At 46.5% G+C, this 27,523-nt stretch overlaps 2 protein-coding genes across 2 annotated transcripts in view; one reads left to right on the top strand and one right to left on the bottom strand.

Annotated features, from left to right (window-relative positions):
• ghra (growth hormone receptor a) overlaps window positions 1-27,523 on the top strand; it is a 191,421-nt gene that overhangs the window by 26,920 nt on the left and 136,978 nt on the right. The gene's annotated exons all lie outside the window — the stretch shown is intronic.
• The window catches only part of plcxd3 (phosphatidylinositol-specific phospholipase C, X domain containing 3), a 19,757-nt gene continuing 10,548 nt past the window's right edge, over window positions 18,315-27,523 (bottom strand). The window contains exons 3-6 of the mRNA XM_087779170.1: window positions 24,242-24,415; window positions 22,479-22,654; window positions 21,468-21,569; window positions 18,315-20,038 (exon numbers count right to left, since the gene is read on the bottom strand). Coding sequence (XP_087635296.1) covers window positions 19,882-20,038; window positions 21,468-21,569; window positions 22,479-22,654; window positions 24,242-24,415 — 609 coding nt within the window. The 3' untranslated portion in view covers window positions 18,315-19,881. The remainder of the gene's footprint in view (window positions 20,039-21,467; window positions 21,570-22,478; window positions 22,655-24,241; window positions 24,416-27,523) is intronic.

Genomic DNA, 27,523 nt, shown 5'->3' with positions numbered 1-27,523 from the left:
GTCATCTTCCTCCTGAAGGAGTCACTTCCTGCTGCTCGTCATCTTCCTCCACCTGAAGGAGTCACTTCCTGCTGCTCGTCATCTTCCTCCACCTGAAGGAGTCACTTCCTGCTGCTCGTCATCTTCCTCCACCTGAAGGAGTCACTTCCTGCTGCTCGTCATCTTCCACCTGAAGGAGTCACTTCCTGCTGCTCGTCATCCTACACCTGAAGGAGTCACTTCCTGCTGCTCGTCATCTTCCACCTGAAGGAGTCACTTCCTGCTGCTCGTCATCCTACACCTGAAGGAGTCACTTCCTGCTGCTCGTCATCCTACACCTGAAGGAGTCACTTCCTGCTGCTTGTCATCTTCCTCCTGAAGGTGTCACTTCCTGCTGCTCGTCATCTTCCTCCACCTGAAGGAGTCACTTCCTGCTGCTCGTCATCTTCCTCCACCTGAAGGAGTCACTTCCTGCTGCTCGTGATCCTACACCTGAAGGAGACACTTCCCGCTGCTCGTCATCTTCCACCTGAAGGAGTCACTTCCTGCTGCTCGTCATCTTCCTCCACCTGAAGGAGTAACTTCCTGCTGCTCGTCATCTTCCTCCTGAAGGAGTCACTTCCTGCTGCTCGTCATCTTCCTCCTGAAGGAGTCACTTCCTGCTGCTCGTCATCGTACACCTGAAGGAGACACTTCCTGCTGCTCGTCATCTTCCTCCACCTGAAGGAGTCACTTCCTGCTGCTCGTCATCTTCCTCCACCTGAAGGAGTCACTTCCTGCTGCTCGTCATCTTCCTCCACCTGAAGGAGTCACTTCCTGCTGCTCGTCATCTTCCTCCACCTGAAGGAGTCACTTCCTGCTGCTCGTCATCTTACACCTGAAGGAGTCACTTCCTGCTGCTCGTCATCTTCCTCCACCTGAAGGAGTAACTTCCTGCTGCTCGTCATCTTCCTCCTGAAGGAGTCACTTCCTGCTGCTCGTCATCTTCCTCCTGAAGGAGTCACTTCCTGCTGCTCGTCATCGTACACCTGAAGGAGACACTTCCTGCTGCTCGTCATCTTCCTCCACCTGAAGGAGTCACTTCCTGCTGCTCGTCATCTTCCTCCACCTGAAGGAGTCACTTCCTGCTGCTCGTCATCTTCCTCCACCTGAAGGAGTCACTTCCTGCTGCTCGTCATCTTCCTCCACCTGAAGGAGTCACTTCCTGCTGCTCGTCATCTTCCACCTGAAGGAGTCACTTCCTGCTGCTCGTCATCCTACACCTGAAGGAGTCACTTCCTGCTGCTCGTCATCTTCCACCTGAAGGAGTCACTTCCTGCTGCTCGTCATCCTACACCTGAAGGAGTCACTTCCTGCTGCTCGTCATCCTACACCTGAAGGAGTCACTTCCTGCTGCTTGTCATCTTCCTCCTGAAGGAGTCACTTCCTGCTGCTCGTCATCTTCCTCCACCTGAAGGAGTCACTTCCTGCTGCTCGTCATCTTCCTCCACCTGAAGGAGTCACTTCCTGCTGCTCGTGATCCTACACCTGAAGGAGACACTTCCCGCTGCTCGTCATCTTCCACCTGAAGGAGTCACTTCCTGCTGCTCGTCATCTTCCTCCACCTGAAGGAGTAACTTCCTGCTGCTCGTCATCTTCCTCCTGAAGGAGTCACTTCCTGCTGCTCGTCATCTTCCTCCACCTGAAGGAGTCACTTCCTGCTGCTCGTCATCTTCCTCCTGAAGGAGTCACTTCCTGCTGCTCGTCATCTTCCACCTGAAGGAGACACTTCCTGCTGCTCGTCATCTTCCACTTGAAGGAGTCACTTCCCGCTGCTCATCATCTTCCACCTGAAGGAGTTACTTCCTGCTGCTCGTCATCTTCCTCCACCTGAAGGAGTAACTTCCTGCTGCTCGTCATCTTCCTCCACCTGAAGGAGTAACTTCCTGCTGCTCGTCATCTTCCTCCACCTGAAGGAGTAACTTCCTGCTGCTCGTCATCTTCCTCCTGAAGGAGTCACTTCCTGCTGCTCGTCATCTTCCTCCTGAAGGAGTAACTTCCTGCTGCTTGTCATCTTCCTCCTGAAGGAGTCACTTCCTGCTGCTCGTCATCTTCCTCCTGAAGGAGTCACTTCCTGCTGCTCGTCATCTTCCTCCTGAAGGAGTCACTTCCTGCTGCTCGTCATCTTCCTCCACCTGAAGGAGTCACTTCCTGCTGCTCGTCATCTTCCTCCTGAAGGAGTCACTTCCTGCTGCTCGTCATCTTCCTCCACCTGAAGGAGTCACTTCCTGCTGCTCGTCATCTTCCTCCTGAAGGAGTCACTCCCTGCTGCTCGTCATCTTCCTCCACCTGAAGGAGACACTTCCTGCTGCTCGTCATCTTCCACCTGAAGGAGTCACTTACTGCTGCTCGTCATCTTCCTCCTGAAGGAGACACTTCCTACTGCTCGTCATCTTCCACCTGAAGGAGTCACTTCCTGCTGCTCGTCATCTTCCTCCTGAAGGAGACACTTCCTGCTGCTCGTCATCTTCCTCCTGAAGGAGTCACTTCCTGCTGCTCGTCATCTTCCACCTGAAGGAGACACTTCCTGCTGCTCGTCATCTTCCTCCTGAAGGAGTCACTTCCTGCTGCTCGTCATCTTCCTCCTGAAGGAGTCACTTCCTGCTGCTCGTCATCTTCCTCCTGAAGGAGTCACTTCCTGCTGCTCGTCATCTTCCTCCACCTGAAGGAGTCACTTCCTGCTGCTCGTCATCTTCCTCCTGAAGGAGTCACTTCCTGCTGCTCGTCATCTTCCTCCACCTGAAGGAGTCACTTCCTGCTGCTCGCCATCTTCCACCTGAAGGAGTCACTTCCTGCTGCTCGTCATCTTCCTCCACCTGAAGGAGTCACTTCCTGCTGCTCATCATCTTCCTCCTGAAGGAGACACTTCCTGCTGCTCGTCATCTTCCTCCACCTGAAGGAGTCACTTCCTGCTGCTCGTCATCTTCCTCCTGAAGGAGTCACTTCCTGCTGCTCGTCATCTTCCTCCTGAAGGAGTCACTTCCTGCTGCTCGTCATCTTCCTCCACCTGAAGGAGTCACTTCCTGCTGCTCGTCATCTTCCTCCTGAAGGAGTCACTTCCTGCTGCTCGTCATCTTCCTCCACCTGAATGAGTCACTTCCTGCTGCTCGTCATCTTCCTCCACCTGAAGGAGTCACTTCCTGCTGCTCGCCATCTTCCACCTGAAGGAGTCACTTCCTGCTGCTCGCCATCTTCCACCTGAAGGAGTCACTTCCTGCTGCTCGTCATCTTCCTCCACCTGAAGGAGTCACTTCCTGCTGCTCGTCATCTTCCTCCTGAAGGAGTCACTTCCTGCTGCTCGTCATCCTACACCTGAAGGAGACACTTCCTGCTGCTCGTCATCTTCCTCCACCTGAAGGAGTCACTTCCTGCTGCTCGTCATCTTCCACCTGAAGGAGTCACTTCCTGCTGCTCGTCATCCTACACCTGAAGGAGTCACTTCCTGCTGCTCGTCATCTTCCACCTGAAGGAGTCACTTCCTGCTGCTCGTCATCCTACACCTGAAGGAGTCACTTCCTGCTGCTCGTCATCCTACACCTGAAGGAGTCACTTCCTGCTGCCTGTCATCTTCCTCCTGAAGGAGTCACTTCCTGCTGCTCGTCATCTTCCTCCACCTGAAGGAGTCACTTCCTGCTGCTCGTCATCTTCCTCCACCTGAAGGAGTCACTTCCTGCTGCTCGTGATCCTACACCTGAAGGAGACACTTCCCGCTGCTCGTCATCTTCCACCTGAAGGAGTCACTTCCTGCTGCTCGTCATCTTCCTCCACCTGAAGGAGTAACTTCCTGCTGCTCGTCATCTTCCTCCTGAAGGAGTCACTTCCTGCTGCTCGTCATCTTCCTCCACCTGAAGGAGTCACTTCCTGCTGCTCGTCATCTTCCTCCTGAAGGAGTCACTTCCTGCTGCTCGTCATCTTCCACCTGAAGGAGACACTTCCTGCTGCTCGTCATCTTCCACTTGAAGGAGTCACTTCCCGCTGCTCGTCATCTTCCACCTGAAGGAGTTACTTCCTGCTGCTCGTCATCTTCCTCCACCTGAAGGAGTAACTTCCTGCTGCTCGTCATCTTCCTCCACCTGAAGGAGTAACTTCCTGCTGCTCGTCATCTTCCTCCACCTGAAGGAGTAACTTCCTGCTGCTCGTCATCTTCCTCCTGAAGGAGTCACTTCCTGCTGCTCGTCATCTTCCTCCTGAAGGAGTAACTTCCTGCTGCTTGTCATCTTCCTCCTGAAGGAGTCACTTCCTGCTGCTCGTCATCTTCCTCCTGAAGGAGTCACTACCTGCTGCTCGTCATCTTCCTTCTGAAGGAGTCACTTCCTGCTGCTCGTCATCTTCCTCCACCTGAAGGAGTCACTTTCTGCTGCTTGTCATCTTCCTCCTGAAGGAGTCACTTCCTGCTGCTCGTCATCTTCCTCCACCTGAAGGAGTCACTTCCTGCTGCTCGTCATCTTCCTCCTGAAGGAGTCACTTACTGCTGCTCGTCATCTTCCTCCTGAAGGAGTCACTCCCTGCTGCTCGTCATCTTCCTCCACCTGAAGGAGACACTTCCTGCTGCTCGTCATCTTCCACCTGAAGGAGACACTTCCTGCTGCTCGTCATCTTCCACCTGAAGGAGTCACTTACTGCTGCTCGTCATCTTCCTCCTGAAGGAGTCACTTCCTGCTGCTCGTCATCTTCCTCCACCTGAAGGAGTCACTTCCTGCTGCTCGTCATCTTCCTCCTGAAGGAGTCACTTCCTGCTGCTCGTCATCTTCCTCCACCTGAAGGAGTCACTTCCTGCTGCTCGTCATCTTCCTCCTGAAGGAGTCACTCCCTGCTGCTCGTCATCTTCCTCCACCTGAAGGAGACACTTCCTGCTGCTCGTCATCTTCCACCTGAAGGAGTCACTTACTGCTGCTCGTCATCTTCCTCCTGAAGGAGACACTTCCTGCTGCTCGTCATCTTCCACCTGAAGGAGTCACTTCCTGCTGCTCGTCATCTTCCTCCTGAAGGAGACACTTCCTGCTGCTCGTCATCTTCCTCCTGAAGGAGTCACTTCCTGCTGCTCGTCATCTTCCACCTGAAGGAGACACTTCCTGCTGCTCGTCATCTTCCTCCTGAAGGAGTCACTTCCTGCTGCTCGTCATCTTCCTCCTGAAGGAGTCACTTCCTGCTGCTCGTCATCTTCCTCCTGAAGGAGTCACTTCCTGCTGCTCGTCATCTTCCACCTGAAGGAGACACTTCCTGCTGCTCGTCATCTTCCTCCTGAAGGAGTCACTTCCTGCTGCTCGTCATCTTCCTCCTGAAGGAGTCACTTCCTGCTGCTCGTCATCTTCCTCCTGAAGGAGTCACTTCCTGCTGCTCGTCATCTTCCTCCACCTGAAGGAGTCACTTCCTGCTGCTCGTCATCTTCCTCCTGAAGGAGTCACTTCCTGCTGCTCGTCATCTTCCTCCACCTGAAGGAGTCACTTCCTGCTGCTCGCCATCTTCCACCTGAAGGAGTCACTTCCTGCTGCTCGTCATCTTCCTCCACCTGAAGGAGTCACTTCCTGCTGCTCATCATCTTCCTCCTGAAGGAGACACTTCCTGCTGCTCGTCATCTTCCTCCACCTGAAGGAGTCACTTCCTGCTGCTCGTCATCTTCCTCCTGAAGGAGTCACTTCCTGCTGCTCGTCATCTTCCTCCTGAAGGAGTCACTTCCTGCTGCTCGTCATCTTCCTCCACCTGAAGGAGTCACTTCCTGCTGCTCGTCATCTTCCTCCTGAAGGAGTCACTTCCTGCTGCTCGTCATCTTCCTCCACCTGAAGGAGTCACTTCCTGCTGCTCGCCATCTTCCACCTGAAGGAGTCACTTCCTGCTGCTCGTCATCTTCCTCCACCTGAAGGAGTCACTTCCTGCTGCTCATCATCTTCCTCCTGAAGGAGACACTTCCTGCTGCTCGTCATCTTCCTCCACCTGAAGGAGTCACTTCCTGCTGCTCGTCATCTTCCTCCTGAAGGAGTCACTTCCTGCTGCTCGTCATCTTCCTCCTGAAGGAGTCACTTCCTGCTGCTCGTCATCTTCCTCCACCTGAAGGAGTCACTTCCTGCTGCTCGTCATCTTCCTCCTGAAGGAGTCACTTCCTGCTGCTCGTCATCTTCCTCCACCTGAATGAGTCACTTCCTGCTGCTCGTCATCTTCCTCCACCTGAAGGAGTCACTTCCTGCTGCTCGCCATCTTCCACCTGAAGGAGTCACTTCCTGCTGCTCGCCATCTTCCACCTGAAGGAGTCACTTCCTGCTGCTCGTCATCTTCCTCCACCTGAAGGAGTCACTTCCTGCTGCTCGTCATCTTCCTCCTGAAGGAGTCACTTCCTGCTGCTCGTCATCCTACACCTGAAGGAGACACTTCCTGCTGCTCCTCATCTTCCTCCACCTGAAGGAGTCACTTCCTGCTGCTCGTCATCTTCCACCTGAAGGAGTCACTTCCTGCTGCTCGTCATCCTACACCTGAAGGAGTCACTTCCTGCTGCTCGTCATCTTCCACCTGAAGGAGTCACTTCCTGCTGCTCGTCATCCTACACCTGAAGGAGTCACTTCCTGCTGCTCGTCATCTTCCTCCACCTGAAGGAGTCACTTCCTGCTGCTCGTGATCCTACACCTGAAGGAGACACTTCCCGCTGCTCGTCATCTTCCACCTGAAGGAGTCACTTCCTGCTGCTCGTCATCTTCCTCCACCTGAAGGAGTCACTTCCTGCTGCTCGTCATCTTCCTCCTGAAGGAGTCACTTCCTGCTGCTCGTCATCTTCCTCCACCTGAAGGAGTCACTTCCTGCTGCTCGTCATCTTCCTCCTGAAGGAGTCACTTCCTGCTGCTCGTCATCTTCCTCCACCTGAAGGAGACACTTCCTGCTGCTCGTCATCTTCCACTTGAAGGAGTCACTTCCCGCTGCTCGTCATCTTCCACCTGAAGGAGTTACTTCCTGCTGCTCGTCATCTTCCTCCACCTGAAGGAGTAACTTCCTGCTGCTCGTCATCTTCCTCCACCTGAAGGAGTAACTTCCTGCTGCTCGTCATCTTCCTCCTGAAGGAGTCACTTCCTGCTGCTCGTCATCTTCCTCCTGAAGGAGTAACTTCCTGCTGCTTGTCATCTTCCTCCTGAAGGAGTCACTTCCTGCTGCTCGTCATCTTCCTCCTGAAGGAGTCACTTCCTGCTGCTCGTCATCTTCCACCTGAAGGAGTCACTTCCTGCTGCTCGTCATCTTCCTCCACCTGAAGGAGTCACTTCCTGCTGCTCATCATCTTCCTCCTGAAGGAGACACTTCCTGCTGCTCGTCATCTTCCTCCACCTGAAGGAGTCACTTCCTGCTGCTCGTCATCTTCCTCCTGAAGGAGTCACTTCCTGCTGCTCGTCATCTTCCTCCTGAAGGAGTCACTTCCTGCTGCTCGTCATCTTCCTCCACCTGAAGGAGTCACTTCCTGCTGCTCGTCATCTTCCTCCTGAAGGAGTCACTTCCTGCTGCTCGTCATCTTCCTCCACCTGAAGGAGTCACTTCCTGCTGCTCGTCATCTTCCTCCACCTGAAGGAGTCACTTCCTGCTGCTCGCCATCTTCCACCTGAAGGAGTCACTTCCTGCTGCTCGCCATCTTCCACCTGAAGGAGTCACTTCCTGCTGCTCGTCATCTTCCTCCACCTGAAGGAGTCACTTCCTGCTGCTCGTCATCTTCCTCCACCTGAAGGAGTCACTTCCTGCTGCTCGCCATCTTCCACCTGAAGGAGTCACTTCCTGCTGCTCGTCATCTTCCTCCACCTGAAGGAGTCACTTCCTGCTGCTCATCATCTTCCTCCTGAAGGAGTCACTTCCTGCTGCTCGTCATCTTCCTCCTGAAGGAGTCACTTCCTGCTGCTCGTCATCTTCCTCCTGAAGGAGTCACTTCCTGCTGCTCGTCATCTTCCTCCTGAAGGAGTCACTTCCTGCTGCTCGTCATCTTCCTCCTGAAGGAGTCACTTCCTGCTGCTCGTCATCTTTCTCCTGAAGGAGTCACTTCCTGCTGCTCGTCATCTTCCTCCACCTGAAGGAGTCACTTCCTGCTGCTCATCATCTTCCTCCTGAAGGAGTCACTTCCTGCTGCTCGCCATCTTCCACCTGAAGGAGTCACTTCCTGCTGCTCGTCATCTTCCTCCACCTGAAGGAGTCACTTCCTGCTGCTCATCATCTTCCTCCTGAAGGAGTCACTTCCTGCTGCTCGTCATCTTCCTCCTGAAGGAGTCACTTCCTGCTGCTAGTCATCTTCCTCCACCTGAAGGAGTCACTTCCTGCTGCTCGTTATCTTCTTCCTGAAGGAGTCACTTCCTGCTGCTCGTCATCTTCCACCTGAAGGAGTCACTTCCTGCTGCTCGTCATCTTCCTCCTGAAGGAGTCACTTCCTGCTGCTCGTCATCTTCCTCCTGAAGGAGTCACTTCCTGCTGCTCGTCATCTTCCTCCTGAAGGAGTCACTTCCTGCTGCTCGTCATCTTCCTCCTGAAGGAGTCACTTCCTGCTGCTCGTCATCTTCCACCTGAAGGAGACACCTCCTGCTGCTCGTCATCTTCCACCTGAAGGAGTCACTTCCTGCTGCTCGTCATCTTCCACCTGAAGGAGTCACTTCCTGCTGCTCGTCATCTTCCACCTGAAGGAGTCACTTCCTGCTGCTCGTCATCTTCCTCCTGAAGGAGTCACTTCCTGCTGCTCGTCATCTTCCTCCTGAAGGAGTCACTTCCTGCTGCTCGCCATCTTCCACCTGAAGGAGTCACTTCCTGCTGCTCGTCATCTTCCTCCACCTGAAGGAGTCACTTCCTGCTGCTCATCATCTTCCTCCTGAAGGAGTCACTTCCTGCTGATCATCATCTTCCTCCTGAAGGAGTCACTTCCTGCTGCTCGTCATCTTCCTCCTGAAGGAGTCACTTCCTGCTGCTCGTCATCTTCCTCCTGAAGGAGTCACTTCCTGCTGCTCGTCATCTTCCTCCACCTGAAGGAGTCACTTCCTGCTGCTCGTCATCTTCCTCCACCTGAAGGAGTCACTTCCTGCTGCTCGTCATCTTCCTCCACCTGAAGGAGTCACTTCCTGCTGCTCGTCATCTTCCTCCTGAAGGAGTCACTTCCTGCTGCTCGTCATCTTCCTCCAGTATTCCCAGGCGGTCTCCCATCTAAGTACTAACTGGGCCCGACCCTGCTTGGCTTCCGAGATCAGACGAGATCGGGCTCATTCAAGGTGGTGTGGCTGTAAGCGAGGGAAGCGGTTGTAAAATGCAGCAAAGTGTTGAAAATGCTACCCAGGTCCCTGGTTCTCCATCTCCAGTTGTGATTTGCCTCCAGAATGTTGAGTTCTGTGAACTTGTTTGGGTTTAAAGTGAACCTCGACAACGAGGTCGTTCACAGCCTGAACACCAGTGTGACCCCGATGTTTATTTGGTGTTTGATGTTTCAATTAGTTTCACTGGAATAATAACCCAGTTGTTGTTTTTGTGTTTTATGTTTTATTACTTTTCGATGCTTGTATCGTATTATGACACTGTCGCTTTAAGACGGCCATTGTTTTTACTTGTGTTCCACTGATGAGACGCAGGTGTTCAGATGCTTCAGGTGTTCAGGTGCTTCAGGTGTTCAGGTGTTCAGATGCTTCAGGTGTTCAGGTGTTCAGGTGCTTCAGGTGTTCAGGTGTTCAGGTGCTTCAGGTGTTCAGGTGCTTCAGGTGCTTCAGGTGTTCAGGTGTTCAGGTGCTTCAGGTGTTCAGGTGCTTCAGGTGTTCATGTTTTCAGGTGCTTCAGGTGTTCAGGTGTTCAGATGCTTCAGGTGTTCAGGTGTTCAGGTGCTTCAGGTGTTCAGGTGCTTCAGGTGTTCAGATGCTTCAAGTGTTCAGGTGTTCAGGTGTTCAGATGCTTCAGGTGTTCAGGTGTTCGGATGCTTCAGGTGTTCAGGTGTTCAGGTGTTCAGGTGTTCAGGTGCTTCAGGTGTTCAGGTGTTCAGATGCTTCAGGTGTTCAGGTGTTCAGGTGCTTCAGGTGTTCAGGTGCTTCAGGTGCTTCAGGTGCTTCAGGTGTTCAGATGCTTCAGGTGTTCAGATGCTTCAGGGGTTCAGGTGTTCAGGTGTTCAGGTGCTTCAGGTGTTCAGATGCTTCAGGTGTTCAGGTGCTTCAGGTGTTCAGGTGTTCAGATGCTTCAGGTGTTCAGATGCTTCAGGTGTTCAGGTGCTTCAGGTGTTCAGGTGCTTCAGGTGTTCAGGTGTTCAGGTGCTACAGGTGTTCAGGTGTTCAGATGCTTCAGGTGTTCAGGTGCTTCAGGTGTTCAGGTGTTCAGGTGCTTCAGGTGTTCAGGTGCTTCAGGTGTTCAGGTGCTTCAGGTGTTCAGGTGTTCAGATGCTTCATGTGTTCAGATGTTAAGATGCTTCAGGTGCTTCAGGTGCTTCAGGTGCTTCAGGTGTTCAGGTGTTCAGATGCTTCAGGTGTTCAGGTGCTTCAGGTGTTCAGATGCTTCAGGTGTTCAGGTGCGTCAGATGCTTCAGGTGTTCAGGTGCGTCAGATGCTTCAGGTGCTTCAGGTGTTCAGATGCTTCAGGTGTTCAGATGTTAAGATGCTTCAGGTGCTTCAGGTGTTCAGATGCTTCAGGTGTTCAGGTGCTTCAGGTGTTCAGGTGCGTCAGATGCTTCAGGTGCTTCAGGTGTTCAGGTGTTCAGATGCTTCAGGTGTTCAGGTGCTTCAGGTGTTCAGATGCTTCAGGTGTTCAGGTGTTCAGATGCTTCAGGTGTTCAGGTGCGTCAGATGCTTCAGGTGCTTCAGGTGTTCAGGTGTTCAGATGCTTCAGGTGTTCAGGTGCTTCAGGTGTTCAGATGCTTCAGGTGTTCATCGCGCCTGCATTTCAATTAAAACACTCGTCACTCCTAGATGAGCCTAAACAATAAGTTTATATTATTGTTCATATTTCTGGTTATATTTCTGTGTATAAATGAACGTTGTATCAAAGCAACCATTTATGTGTTTATCAAACTTGAAGCATTGTTTTGAAACTTCATGTCATTTTTCTCAACAGTATTTTATATTTGACTGTTAACTTTGTTTTGAAAGTGACTTGAACTTTATTATCACAGTGTTGATGCTTCAGTGTCGTCGTCGCTCCTCAATGAAAACTTAGAACCTGTTCTCTGCTGTGTTGTGAGTCTACATGTTCCTCCTTGTGTTTCCGGTTTTATTGTGAACTCCCTTCTGTGTCTGTGCTAGTCTCACCTGTCTGAGTAGTAATTGTTCCAGGTGTGTCTCATTAGTCCCGCCCCCAGCTGCTGCTGATTGGTCCTCTGTGTTCTTAAGCCTCACTCTCTGTCACGTCCTTGTCTTGTCATCACCATTGTCTAGTACCCGTATCCTCCCGCTAAGTTTTCGTACCCTGTCTCTTACCCTTTTCCCAACCAAGACTCATTCCTGCCTTGTATGTTATTCGACCTGTTTCTGCCCCTTGACTCCGAGTTTGCCAAACCCTTGATATTGCCTGTTGTTGCCGATTACTGGACTGTTGGACTCGCCTCTGCCTTCCCCACGGAATAAAATCAAGTCTCTGCAATTTACCTCTGAGCCTGGGTTTCATTCACCTTCGTGATATGCTGGTCCTGATGGAAGGAGGACGAGTCAACATCTGATCCACGACGACTTCCAGGACCAACTTGAGTATTTGAAGATTCTCACTCTATTCACTTTTATTTTGCTGCCAGCACCACAAATACACATTATTTTCTTATTGAACATTTCGTGGAAGTATATTTTGTTTATATTTTTATAATTGTTTAGAATAGGAGACAATAAATAGTTATTTCCTCTACTGTGTGTGAGGTGATGAATGTTCTTCTGTCCATCAGTCTTTTGTTTACTGGACGATCGTTCACTATCAGCCCTAAATCTTCCACATCGGTTCCACCAACACTTCACCTTCATCAACGAGTCATTGACGGATCATTATTTGTGTAAATGTTTGTAAAATGAATGGCTGTGGAATTAAAGTCAAATCTTCTTGACATCAAGGTCAATATATATTTGCAGTAGTGGAGGTCATTGACCTTTGACCCAAAACGTATATATTTTAACTGTGTATTGTTTTGTTAAAGTTCTTTGTGACCCTGGTCTAAAAACATCTTAACATATAACTATTACTCACTAGAAGTTGTTAATTATGCATTAAATCTAAAAGTATCTTAACTTCCTTGAATCAGTGATTCATGTGTTTCTCTCATTGTTTGTTAAATCATTGATAGTCAATAACAAGTTTGAGTTTTAGTTTTTCACAAAATTGTCTCCAAAGTCTTGTTCGTTCCTCTGTCCAAATAATTTACACGAGCGCCACCTCCTGGTCAACTCGCTCCACAGCCATGAAGTGACTCAAACACTATCATTAATAGTCAGTTCAGTAACTTTCAACCGTTTAAATCATTTGTATTTAAACATTCGTTTGTATTTATTTCCCAAAAATTCCTTAGATTTTGACTTAAAACCGCTGGAGGGCGACAGAGAGCCATTGATCTCCCTAGAGGTGATCATCAGGTGGTTCTTTTGTGAACTTTGATCTCAAAACTGATTCTTGTTTGTTCTGTTGATTCTCAGAAGAAGAAATGTGTTCAAGGATTTAAAAACATTTTCACAAAGAGGATTTCAAACTCAAGGCATCTTGTAGTTAAAAAACTTGTTCTATCAACAAACAGAATTTATGGTTTTAGTGTCTCCTCACCTGTGCTCACCTTATTATAAGTGTGTAAGTAATATTTGTAGAACTTTTCCAGACCAGAGTCACAAAGAACTTGAATCAAAACAATACTCAATAAAATATATAATTTAAAGATCAAGATAATACTGAGACAAACACAAGATTCTCAGAGAATCAAGGAAAAGCTCAAATAACAATGTCTTCAGATTCTTGAAGGAGTCAGTAGATCATCAAACACAGATGTTTCTTGAAGGAGTCAGTAGATCATCAAACACAGATGTTTCTTGAAGGAGTCAGTAGATCATCAAACACACATGTTTCTTGAAGGAGTCAGTAGATCATCAAACACAGATGTTTCTTGAAGGAGTCAGTAGATCATCAAACACAGATGTTTCTTGAAGGAGTCAGTAGATCATCAAACACAGATGTTTCTTGAAGGAGTCAGTAGATCATCAAACACAGATGTTTCTTAAAGGAGTCAGTAGATCATCAAACACAGAGATGTTTCTTGAAGGAGTCAGTAGATCATCAAACACACATGTTTCTTGAAGGAGTCAGTAGATCATCAAACACAGATGTTTCTTGAAGGAGTCAGTAGATCATCAAACACACATGTTTCTTGAAGGAGTCAGTAGATCATCAAACACACATGTTTCTTGAAGGAGTCAGTAGATCATCAAACACAGAGATGTTTCTTGAAGGAGTCAGTAGATCATCAAACACACATGTTTCTTGAAGGAGTCAGTAGATCATCAAACACAGATGGTTCTTGAAGGAGTCAGTAGATCATCAAACACAGATGTTTCTTAAAGGAGTCAGTAGATCATCAAACACAGATGTTTCTTGAAGGAGTCAGTAGATCATCAAACACAGATGTGTCTTGAAGGAGTCAGTAGATCATCAAACACAGATGTTTCTTGAAGGAGTCAGTAGATCATCAAACACAGATGTTTCTTGAAAGAGTCAGTAGATCATCAAACACACATGTTTCTTGAAGGAGTCAGTAGATCATCAAACACACATGTTTCTTGAAGGAGTCAGTAGATCATCAAACACAGATGTTTCTTGAAGGAGTCAGTAGATCATCAAACACACATGTTTCTTGAAGGAGTCAGTAGATCATCAAACACAGATGTTTCTTGAAGGAGTCAGTAGATCATCAAACACAGATGTTTCTTGAAGGAGTCAGTAGATCATCAAACACAGATGTTTCTTGAAGGAGTCAGTAGATCATCAAACACAGATGTTTCTTGAAGGAGTCAGTAGATCATCAAACACAGATGTTTCTTGAAGGAGTCAGTAGATCATCAAACACAGATGTTTCTTGAAGGAGTCAGTAGATCATCAAACACAGATGTTTCTTGAAGGAGTCAGTAGATCATCAAACACACATGTTTCTTAAAGGAGTCAGTAGATCATCAAACACTGATGTTTCTTGAAGGAGTCAGTAGATCATCAAACACAGATGTTTCTTAAAGGAGTCAGTAGATCATCAAACACTGATGTTTCTTGAAGGAGTCAGTAGATCATCAAACACACATGTTTCTTGAAGGAGTCAGTAGATCATCAAACACAGATGTTTCTTGAAGGAGTCAGTAGATCATCAAACACACATGTTTCTTGAAGGAGTCAGTAGATCATCAAACACAGATGTTTCTTAAAGGAGTCAGTAGATCATCAAACACAGATGTTTCTTGAAGGAGTCAGTAGATCATCAAACACACATGTTTCTTGAAGGAGTCAGTAGATCATCAAACACAGATGTTTCTTGAAGGAGTCAGTAGATCATCAAACACACATGTTTCTTGAAGGAGTCAGTAGATCATCAAACACAGATGTTTCTTGAAGGAGTCAGTAGATCATCAAACACACATGTTTCTTGAAGGAGTCAGTAGATCATCAAACACATGTTTCTTGAAGGAGTCAGTAGATCATCAAACACAGATGTTTCTTGAAGGAGTCAGTAGATCATCAAACACACATGTTTCTTGAAGGAGTCAGTAGATCATCAAACACAGATGTTTCTTGAAGGAGTCAGTAGATCATCAAACACAGATGTTTCTTGAAGGAGTCAGTAGATCATCAAACACACATGTTTCTTGAAGGAGTCAGTAGATCATCAAACACACATGTTTCTTGAAGGAGTCAGTAGATCATCAAACACACATGTTTCTTGAAGGAGTCAGTAGATCATCAAACACACATGTTTCTTGAAGGAGTCAGTAGATCATCAAACACAGATGTTTCTTGAAGAAGTCAGTAGATCATCAAGTATAAGGAGCTCAGTCGTTAGTGAGACACTCAGTTGAAGATCCTGACGGAGACTCGTCTGCTTGAGAAGAGGAAGAAGATCAGACCAGAAAAAGAAAATAAATAACATCAAGTTGAAAAGGTTGATCTTTCGTGTTCATGTTTGTCTTAGTTTTTTTAAGACAACAACAATTATACTAAAATACTAAACTTTGAGATATAAATATTTATTGAAATGAACTGAATATTTGGAGCACATGTGAATATAAATCTAAACAGTATTTTTAAAAGCGTGAATGTGTCTCCGGTCACTGCCCTCGACTGTCTCTCGACAGTTTTCTCCCCGAGATCCACAGCTGCTGACGATCAGGCATCAGACCACCAGGGATGAAGCCCAGTCTCTCCTGTCAGTCAGCGTCAACAGATCGATTCCTGGTCAATCTTACCCTGACGTTCTAAATCTCTACTTTGTACTTGTGCCTCGATTGTTGTCCCGACTGCCTCGTTCTCTCTGACATTTGTTGGACTTCACGGACTATTGTGATTGAACTGAGTAACGCACTCGTAGAGCACTAGCACCACCTTGTGGACTTTTGTATTAAACTATCGTCACCTGTTAATTAATAATTAATTAAAATCACTGTTATTCTAGCGTCTTCCACACTTGGGTCTTTTGTTTAGTAAATCGTAACAGAATGTTGTTAATGTTTGTTCAAATGTTGTCACTTAGACTTAAATAAACACAACAACAGGAAATGACATCACATTTGTAGCTTTATTTTGAACAGCATCATCATCAGGACAACGTCAGAAGTTTACAACAACCATAATGAATCAGCAGCGACAACAGTCGGACAAAACCACATCATATTCAGGCTCTTCCTCCTGAACACTCGGGGATTTCAAAATAAAAGCTCAAATGTTTCCACATGCTGACGTGAAAAAGGTTCTCCGTGGTCACTTTACGTCAAACTCTGTACGACATCGTGACACGAGAAACAACAATGAACTCAGGAAGACGACAAACAAACGACCTTCTCAGTCAGTGTGACAGAAACATGGAAGAAAAACGTAAAGCATCAGTGAAGAGTTAACTTCCTGCTCGTGTTGATATGAAGTGAAGAATCATGCAGTGACTGCAGCACGAACAACACACGCTACACACTCGTATAGAACTGTCAATCATTCATGAAGAGTTAAGAACTGTCAATCATTCATGAAGAGTTAAGAACTGTCAATCATTCATGAAGAGTTAACGTCTGTTCATTTCTTGATCTACACTTCAGGACAGAAGGTTCACATCATTGTCCAAAGATGAGAAGAAACTCTTCGAAGCACAAAACACAGAGGAAGAAATTGAATGTGAAAGTTTGTTATTGCAGAGAAAGATTGAAGAAGAAAACGTTTCTAAACCAACCATTAGGAAGTGAATGTCATGATGTCGTGATGTAATGATGTCATGATGTCGTGATGTAATGATGTCATGATGTAATGATGTCGTGATGTAATGATGTAATGATGTAATGATGTCGTGATGTAATGATGTCATGATGTAATGATGTCGTGATGTAATGATGTAATGATGTAATGATGTCATGATGTAATGATGTAATGATGTAATGATGTCGTGATGTAATGATGTAATGATGTAATGATGTCGTGATGTAATGATGTCATGATGTCGTGATGTAATGATGTCATGATGTCATGATGTCGTGATGTCGTGATGTAATGATGTCATGATGTCGTGATGTAATGATGCCATGATGTCGTGATGTAATGATGTCATGATGTAATGATGTCATGATGTTGTGATGTAATGATGTCATGATGTAATGATGTCGTGATGTAATGATGTAATGATGTAATGATGTCGTGATGTCGTGATGTAATGATGTCATGATGTAATGATGTCGTGATGTAATGATGTAATGATGTAATGATGCCATGATGTCGTGATGTAATGATGTCATGATGTAATGATGTCATGATGTCGTGATGTAATGATGTCATTAAGTAATGATGTCGTGATGTAATGATGTAATGATGTAATGATGCCATGATGTCGTGATGTAATGATGTCATGATGTAATGATGTCATGATGTCGTGATGTAATGATGTAATGATGTCGTGATGTAATGATGTAATGATGTAATGATGTCGTGATGTAATGATGTAATGATGCCGTGATGTAATGATGTCGTGATGTAATGATGTAATGATGTCGTGATGTAATGATGTAATGATGCCGTGATGTAATGATGTCGTGATGTAATGATGTAATGATGTTGTGATGTAATGATGTCGTGATGTAATGATGTCGTGATGTAATGATGTAATGATGTAATGATGTCGTGATGTCGTGATGTAATGATGTCATGATGTAATGATGTCGTGATGTAATGATGTAATGATGTAATGATGCCATGATGTCGTGATGTAATGATGTCATGATGTAATGATGTCATGATGTCGTGATGTAATGATGTCATTAAGTAATGATGTCGTGATGTAATGATGTAATGATGTAATGATGCCATGATGTCGTGATGTAATGATGTCATGATGTAATGATGTCATGATGTCGTGATGTAATGATGTAATGATGTCGTGATGTAATGATGTAATGATGTAATGATGTCGTGATGTAATGATGTAATGATGTTGTGATGTAATGATGCCGTGATGTAATGATGTCGTGATGTAATGATGTAATGATGTTGTGATGTAATGATGCCGTGATGTAATGATGTCGTGATGTAATGATGTAATGATGTTGTGATGTAATGATGTCGTGATGTAATGATGTAATGATGTCTTGATGTAATGATGTAATGATGTCGTGATGTAATGATGTCATGATGTCGTGATGTAATGATGTCATGATGTCGTGATGTAATGACGTCATGATGTAATGATGTTGTGATGTAATGATGTCGTGATGTAATGATGTAATGATGTAATGATGTCGTGATGTAATGATGTAATGATGTTGTGATGTAATGATGCCGTGATGTAATGATGTCGTGATGTAATGATGTAATGATGTTGTGATGTAATGATGTCGTGATGTAATGATGTAATGATGTCGTGATGTAATGATGTAATGATGTAATGATGTCGTGATGTAATGATGTCATGATGTCGTGATGTAATGATGTCATGATGTCGTGATGTAATGACGTCATGATGTAATGATGTTGTGATGTAATGATGTCGTGATGTAATGATGTAATGATGTAATGATGTCGTGATGTAATGATGTCGTGATGTCGTGATGTAATGATGCCGTGATGTAATGATGTCGTGATGTAATGATGTAATGATGCCGTGATGTAATGATGTCGTGATGTAATGATGTCGTGATGTAATGATGTCGTGATGTAATGATGTAATGATGCCGTGATGTAATGATGTCGTGATGTAATGATGTCGTGATGTAATGATGTCGTGATGTAATGATGTAATGATGCCGTGATGTAATGATGTCGTGATGTAATGATGTAATGATGTCGTGATGTAATGATGTAATGATGTAATGATGTAATGATGTCATGATGTCGTGATGTAATGATGTAATGATGTCGTGATGTAATGATGTAATGATGCCGTGATGTAATGATGTCGTGATGTAATGATGTCGTGATGTAATGATGTAATGATGTCGTGATGTAATGATGTAATGATGTCGTGATGTAATGATGTAATGATGCCGTGATGTAATGATGTCGTGATGTAATGATGTAATGATGTCGTGATGTAATGATGTAATGATGTAATGATGTAATGATGTAATGATGTAATGATGTCATGATGTCGTGATGTAATGATGTAATGATGTCGTGATGTAATGATGTAATGATGCCGTGATGTAATGATGTAATGATGTTGTGATGTTGTGATGTCATGACATCATGACGCCATGATGTAATGATGTCGTGATGTGATGATGTAGTGATGTTATGATGTAATGATGTCGTGATGTAATGATGTCGTGATGTAATGATGTAATGATGTCGTGATGTAATGATGTCATGATGTAATGATGTCGTGATGTAATGATGTCGTGATGTAATGATGTAATGATGTCGTGATGTAATGATGTCATGATGTTATAATGTAGTGATGTTATGATGTTATGATGTTGTCGAAGCTCAACAATAGAATCAAATGTTTCAAAAATACACATTCAGATTCACAGACGACGTCACAATCATCACAATCAACACAATCATCACAATCAACACAATCATCACAATCAACACAATCTCACTTCATCTGGATTCAAACAATTCACACGTCACAAGAATAAAACAGCAGATCTGATCAGGATTATTGATCTGGTCGTGGGAGGAAATATTGATCCAGCAGAGAACAGGTGTGCAGCAACAGGTGTGCAGCAACAGGTGTGCAGCAACAGATGTGCAGCAACAGGTGTGCAGCAACAGGTGTGCAGCAACAGGTGTGCAGCAACAGGTGTGCAGCAACAGGTGTGCAGCAACAGGTGTGCAGCAACAGGTGTGCAGCAACAGGTGTGCAGCAACAGGTGTGCAGCAACAGTCCAAACAAAAGGTTCAGTCGAGGATCTAAACAGAGACGTCAGCTGACGGATGGAAACTATCAGTGGGAGAGAAGACTTGATTGACAGGTGAGTGTATTATTGTCAAACCATCCTTTGAAGAAGAAGAAGAAGAAGGTGAAGAAAAAGTATAAGAAGAAGAAAAGAAGGAAAAGACGAAGAATATAAGAAGAAGAACTGATCAAGAACATGCGGCGAAGAACCCTGAAGAAGCTCCTGAAGATAAAACCAGAAGAAACTCTTGACTCTGGAACCTCCACATGAAAGAAAACTTTCCTCCTTCAGAGACAAACGTCTCGTGACAGAAACGCAGGTTTGATGAACCACGGACTCGACCCTTGACCCTCGACCCTCGACCTCAGGTGGCGTCGTCGTCCTCCTCGTCCAGGTGGTAGTTGAGGGTGATGACGGCGCTGATGAACTCGCCCAGTTCCACGAAGTCAGCCGTGATGATGTTGATGCCGTTCTCGCCCGGTCTCTGAGCCCGGATCCACTGCATCATCCCGGGGAGAGCTCTGAGGAGGACCAGCAGGAGTCACAGCAGGAGGACCAGCAGGAGGCACAGCAGGAGGACCAGCAGGAGTCAGAGCAGGAGTCAGAGTCAGAGCAGGAGTCATAGCAGGAGTCACAGCAGGAGTCAGAGCAGGAGTCACAGCAGGAGTCAGAGCAGGAGTCAGAGTCAGAGCAGGAGTCATAGCAGGAGTCACAGCAGGAGTCAGAGCAGGAGTCACAGCAGGAGTCACAGCAGGAGGCACAGCAGGAGTCACAGCAGGAGTCACAGCAGGAGTCAGAGCAGGAGTCACAGCAGGAGTCACAGCAGGAGGCACAGCAGGAGTCAGAGCAGGAGTCACAGCAGGAGTCACAGCAGGAGTCACAGCAGGAGGCACAGCAGGAGGCACAGCAGGAGTCACAGCAGGAGTCAGAGCAGGAGTCAGAGCAGGAGTCAGAGCAGGAGTCAGAGTCAGAGCAGGAGTCATAGCAGGAGTCAGAGCAGGAGTCATAGCAGGAGTCACAGCAGGAGTCAGAGCAGGAGTCACAGCAGGAGTCACAGCAGGAGGCACAGCAGGAGGCACAGCAGGAGTCACAGCAGGAGTCAGAGCAGGAGTCACAGCAGGAGTCAGAGCAGGAGTCAGAGCAGGAGTCACAGCAGGAGTCACAGCAGGAGTCAGAGCAGGAGTCAGAGCAGGAGTCAGAGCAGGAGGCACAGCAGGAGTCAGAGCAGGAGTCACAGCAGGAGTCACAGCAGGAGTCACAGCAGGAGTCAGAGCAGGAGTCAGAGCAGGAGTCAGAGCAGGAGGCACAGCAGGAGTCAGAGCAGGAGTCACAGCAGGAGTCACAGCAGGAGTCACAGCAGGAGTCACAGCAGGAGGCACAGCAGGAGTCAGAGCAGGAGTCACAGCAGGAGTCAGAGCAGGAGTCACAGCAGGAGTCAGAGCAGGAGTCACAGCAGGAGGCACAGCAGGAGTCACAGCAGGAGTCACAGCAGGAGTCACAGCAGGAGTCACAGCAGGAGTCAGAGCAGGAGTCACAGCAGGAGTCAGAGCAGGAGTCAGAGCAGGAGTCACAGCAGGAGTCAGAGCAGGAGTCACAGCAGACACTCACACACACACACCCCCCCTCACTCACTCACTCACTCACTCACTCACTCACTCACTCACTCACTCACTCACTCACTCACTCACTCACTCACTCACTCACTCACTCACTCACTCACTCACTCACACACACACACACACACACACACACACACACACACACACACACACACACACACACACACACACACACACACACACACACACACACACACACACACACACACACACACACACACACACACACACACACACACACACACACACACACACACACACACACACACACACACACACACACACACACACACACACACACACACACACACACACACACACACACACACACCTCTCTGTGATGGTCTCTCTCAGTCCACTGCCGACCCCCTTCATGACAGTGGAGGCTTTAGGCGTCAGAACCACTTGAGACACGAAGAACGTTCCTTTCCTCCTGCAACAGGTTTTAACACTTTTATCTTCAAACAACATTTCATTGAACTTTATTGATCGCACACTTCAGCACAGACATGTAACCATGACAGAAACACAACAAACCAAAAAGAATGAAAATAAGATTTAATAATAAATAAATAAAATAATACATTTTCCTCTAAACGTCAAGTAAACATAGTTTAGATGATAATCTTGAAAATAAACAAAGTTCTTTGAGAGATTTTGTTCTATTAGAGCCTAAAAGTTGTTTCTCTGACATCATCGTGTGACTCGTGAGTAAAACACAAACTCTAGAAACTACACTTTCATAAATAAAGCTCACACACACACACACACACACACACACACACACACACACACACAGACACACACACACAGACACACAGACACACACAGACATACACACACACACAGACACACACACACACACACACACACAGACACACACAGACACACACATACAGACTGATTTATGGTTTAGTGTGTTTTCATTTTGTTGGTCGTGTTCTTGTATCTTCAGCTAACCTAACCTAACTAACTAACCTAGTCAAACCTAACCTAACCTAACCTAACTAAGTAACTAACTAACCTAACCAAACCTAACTAACCTAACCTAACCTAACTAAACAAATCTAACCTAACCTAACTAACTATCTAACTAACTAACTAACTAACCAAACCTAACTAACCTAACCTAACCTAACTAAACAAATCTAACCTAACCTAACTAACCATCTAACTAACTAACCTAACCAAACCTAACTAACCTACCTACCTAACTAACTAACTAACTAACTAACTAACCTAACCAACCATCTAACTAACTAACTAACTAACTAACTAACTAACTAACCTAACCCAACCTAACCTAAACCAACCTAACCTAAACCAACCTAACTAACCTCACCTGCGCTCCGTGACTGACGTCTGCAGGAACTGGACCAGCTTCTCCGGGTCGGTGGTGTTGGCCCACGGCGCCGGCATCATCTGGCCCGGCCACAGGAAGGGAACCTCCAGAGCCATGGGGTGATGGTAGAAGACCAGGACCTGGAAGTCCTTCTCCCAAAGATACTGCAGCGTCACCTGAGGACGATGAAGGTTTGAAGTTCTCCAGCAACAAGATGAAGACAAGAACATCTGAACCAACACAGGACTTTGATTACTTTTTTTAAGATCCGTCAAAAGTTAGTTTTATTCATTTGATAAACATATTTATTCATAAAATATAAAAACGTCCTGCTATGGTTGCTCTCGGTGTCACAGTGTATCTGGAACATCACGTCTTTTCAGTCTTTTGATCAGTGAAGGAATCCCTCAGACATGAACATCTGGGATTCTTCTCCATGATACACCAGAAGACCTCACTCAGCACCAGGTCCAGACCAGGTCCAGACCAGGGTCTCTTCAGGGTCTCTTCTATCTCATCGAAGCTCTGGTCGAAGCTGCTTCCTTCAACCTTCACGTGGATCTTGAGGAGGTTCTTGACCTCAGACAGCACTTCACCTCATACATGATCCTCCACCGACCAGACCCCGTCCTTCAGCCATGGTTGAGGAGGACACTTCAGACGCTGCCGCTGGAGCCGTACGACCCCGAAGGTCAGACTGTATCAAAATCTCCATCTCTGTGGTTCTACTGCAGACTCGTCGCCTCGTGGTGGATCAGGAACCATCAACGCTGGAGGACTCGAGGATCTGGCTGCAGTGGTTGAGTGGTTATTTTACTGTCTCTTACCCTTGACCCTGGACCCACATATCCATCAACTTTGTGAGCGACCTCCCGGGGCGTGAAGATGACCCTCACTGTGGTGGGCTGTTCTACAAAGACACTTCCTTCTGCTGCCAGGAAGACTGTGGAGGCAGGTCTAGAGACACGTGTCTGACTCTGGTCCCGAGTCCACCTCCAGGTCCTGGAGGCAGATTTGGCATCTTCTTGAAGCTACAGCCTCTTTTCCTTGGGCTCCCCCTCGACTCCACATCAGACCGAGAGGGTCGACCGAGATCAAGATTCCTCTGGTGCCTTGTCTCGTCCCTAAGGTCCTGGTCTCTCGTCCCCGAGGTCCTGGTCTCTCGTCCCTGAGGTCCTGGTCTCTCGTCCCCGAGGTCCTGGTCTCTCGTCCCCGAGGTCCTGGTCTCTCGTCCCCGAGGTCCTGGTCTCTCGTCCCCGAGGTCCTGGTCTCTCGTCCCCGAGGTCCTGGTCTCTCGTCCCCGAGGTCCTGGTCTCTCGTCCCTGAGGTCCTGGTCTCTCGTCCTGAGGTCCTGGTCTCTCGTCCCCGAGGTCCTGGTCTCTCGTCCCCGAGGTCCTGGTCTCTCGTCCCTGAGGTCCTGGTCTCTCGTCCCTGAGGTCCTGTACTAAAGATCCCTGATGGTCTTACAACTCACTCGTCTGCTCCACTGTGCTGTGGCTTCTAACTACAGCTTCTGAGGGAAACAAAAAAAAACAGAATCCTGGAATCTTCAACTATTTACTAATATATATATATATATATATATATATATATATATATATATATATACTGTATATTATATACAAATATATATATTCCTGCTTGTTTGTGGCTTTTGTATGAAGTTTGTCAAAAGTGTTATTTTCGTACATTTGTCTGAAGCGTGACGTTAGTCTTGAACATAAACCTTTGACCTTCACACGAGGGATGGATTTGTTCTTCACCTCCTGAGCGAAGACCACTGGGCACAGCTTGTCTCCAAACACCTCCTTCAACATGGACACCAGCTTCTCATGGTGCAGGTTCTGGACGCCGTAGAAGTGGTTGAAGTCCAGGAAGACGACTTCTCTGGCGTGAGACGACAGGAAGTTACTGATCTGATCCAGACCTTCTCGCACCTTCAGAGACACAGAGGTCAGATGGTTAGTCTGGAGAAGAGCATCGTCACTGTTGGACTGAAGTGTGTGTGTGTGTGTGTGTGTGTTCAAGTATGTATGTGAGTGTGTGTGAGTGTGTGTGTGTGTGTTCAAGTATGTATGTGAGTGTGTGTGAGTGTGTTAAATAATGCTGAACTCAAGCTTTTTTTTTTTTTTTTTTTAGAATCCCTTATTAGTCCCGCGAGGGGAAATTCAACCATTCACACACTGATGGGAGTAGGCTGTAGGCTGTACACCTGCACACCTGCACACCTGCACACCTGCACACTTGCGCCAAGTTCACCATCAGGAGCAATCAGGGTGAAGTGTCTTCAGGGACACAACGACACAAGCTTGTCTGGAGCTGGGATTGAACCTGCAACCTTTTGGACTGCAGGCAACCACTCTACCATCTGAGCTATGTCGCCCCCTTCTCTCACTGTATCCTCCCTCACTCTTCTCTCTTCTTTTCTCTCACTGTATCCTCCCTCACTCTTCTCTTTTCTTTTCTCTCACTGTCTCTTGTATGTGTGTGTGTGAGTGTGTGTGTGTGTTCAAGTGTGTATGTGTGTGTTCAAGTGTGTATGTGTGTGTGTGTCTGTGTGTGTGTGTGTGTGTGTGTGTGTGTGTGTGTGTGTGTGTGTGTGTGTGTGTGTCTGTGTGTGTGTGTGTGTGTGTGTGTGTGTGTGTGTGTGTGTGTGTGTGTGTGTGTGTGAGAAAAGAAAAACTCAACAATGAGTGAAGAGACAGTGAGAGAAAAGAAAAGAGAAGAGTGAGGGAGGATAAAGTGAGAGAAAAGAAGAGAGAAGAGTGAGGGAGGATACAGTGAGAGAAAGGAAGAGAGAAGAGTGAGGGAGGATACAGTGAGAGAAAAGAAGAGAGAAGAGTGAGGGAGGATACAGTGAGAGAAAAGAAGAGAGAAGAGTGAGGGAGGATACAGTGAGAGAAAAGAAGAGAGAAGAGTGAGGGAGGATACAGTGAGAGAGAAGAAAAGAGAAGAGTGAGGGAGGATAAAGTGAGAGAAAAGAAAAGAGAAGAGTGAGGGAGGATAAAGTGAGAGAAAAGAAAAGAGAAGAGTGAGGGAGGATACAGTGAGAGAAAAGAAAAGAGAAGAGTGAGGGAGGATACAGTGAGAGAAAGGAACAGAGAAGAGTGAGGGAGGATAAAGTGAGAGAAAAGAAGAGAGAAGAGTGAGGGAGGATACAGTGAGAGAAAAGAAAAGAGAAGAGTGAGGGAGGATACAGTGAGAGAAAAGAAGAGAGAAGAGTGAGGGAGGATAAAGTGAGAGAAAAGAAGAGAGAAGAGTGAGGGAGGATACAGTGAGAGAAAAGAAGAGAGAAGAGTGAGGGAGGATACAGTGAGAGAAAAGAAGAGAGAAGAGTGAGGGAGGATAAAGTGAGAGAAAAGAAGAGAGAAGAGTGAGGGAGGATACAGTGAGAGAAAAGAAAAGAGAAGAGTGAGGGAGGATAAAGTGAGAGAAAAGAAAAGAGAAGAGTGAGGGAGGATAAAGTGAGAGAAAAGAAGAGAGAAGAGTAAGGGAGGATAAAGTGAGAGAAAATAAAAGAGAAGAGTGAGGGAGGATACAGTGAGAGAAAAGAAAAGAGTGAGGGAGGATAAAGTGAGAGAAAAGAAAAGAGAAGAGTGAGGGAGGATACAGTGAGAGAAAAGAAAAGAGAAGAGTGAGGGAGGATACAGTGAGAGAAAGGAAGAGAGAAGAGTGAGGGAGGATAAAGTGAGAGAAAAGAAGAGAGAAGAGTGAGGGAGGATACAGTGAGAGAAAGGAAGAGAGAAGAGTGAGGGAGGATAAAGTGAGAGAAAAGAAGAGAGAAGAGTGAGGGAGGATACAGTGAGAGAAAAGAAGAGAGAAGAGTGAGGGAGGATACAGTGAGAGAAAAGAAGAGAGAAGAGTGAGGGAGGATACAGTGAGAGAAAAGAAAAGAGAAGAGTGAGGGAGGATAAAGTGAGAGAAAAGAAGAGAGAAGAGTGAGGGAGGATAAAGTGAGAGAAAAGAAGAGAGAAGAGTGAGGGAGGATACAGTGAGAGAAAGGAAGAGAGAAGAGTGAGGGAGGATAAAGTGAGAGAAAAGAAGAGAGAAGAGTGAGGGAGGATACAGTGAGAGAAAAGAAGAGAGAAGAGTGAGGGAGGATACAGTAAGAGAAAAGAAGAGAGAAGAGTGAGGGAGGATACAGTGAGAGAAAGGAAGAGAGAAGAGTGAGGGAGGATAAAGTGAGAGAAAAGAAGAGAGAAGAGTGAGGGAGGATACAGTGAGAGAAAGGAAGAGAGAAGAGTGAGGGAGGATACAGTGAGAGAAAAGAAGAGAGAAGAGTGAGGGAGGATACAGTGAGAGAAAAGAAGAGAGAAGAGTGAGGGAGGATACAGTGAGAGAAAAGAAAAGAGAAGAGTGAGGGAGGATAAAGTGAGAGAAAAGAAGAGAGAAGAGTGAGGGAGGATAAAGTGAGAGAAAAGAAGAGAGAAGAGTGAGGGAGGATACAGTGAGAGAAAGGAAGAGAGAAGAGTGAGGGAGGATAAAGTGAGAGAAAAGAAGAGAGAAGAGTGAGGGAGGATACAGTGAGAGAAAAGAAGAGAGAAGAGTGAGGGAGGATACAGTAAGAGAAAAGAAGAGAGAAGAGTGAGGGAGGATACAGTGAGAGAAAGGAAGAGAGAAGAGTGAGGAAGGATAAAGTGAGAGAAAAGAAAAGAGAAGAGTGAGGGAGGATACAGTGAGAGAAAAGAAGAGAGAAGAGTGAGGGAGGATACAGTGAGAGAAAGGAAGAGAGAAGAGTGAGGGAGGATAAAGTGAGAGAAAAGAAGAGAGAAGAGTGAGGGAGGATACAGTGAGAGAAAGGAAGAGAGAAGAGTGAGGGAGGATAAAGTGAGAGAAAAGGAGAGAGAAGAGTGAGGGAGGATACAGTGAGAGAAAGGAAGAGAGAAGAGTGAGGGAGGATAAAGTGAGAGAAAAGAAGAGAGAAGAGTGAGGGAGGATACAGTGAGAGAAAGGAAGAGAGAAGAGTGAGGGAGGATAAAGTGAGAGAAAGGAAGAGAGAAGAGTGAGGGAGGATACAGTGAGAGAAAAGAAGAAAGAAGAGTGAG

Source organism: Callionymus lyra, chromosome 1 (assembly GCF_982586985.1).
Source record: "Callionymus lyra chromosome 1, fCalLyr1.hap1.1, whole genome shotgun sequence".
In the NCBI taxonomy this organism is placed as follows: Eukaryota; Metazoa; Chordata; class Actinopteri; order Syngnathiformes; family Callionymidae; genus Callionymus; species Callionymus lyra.
Note: the sequence above shows the minus strand (reverse complement) of the source record. Positions and strands in the feature narration are given on the sequence as shown.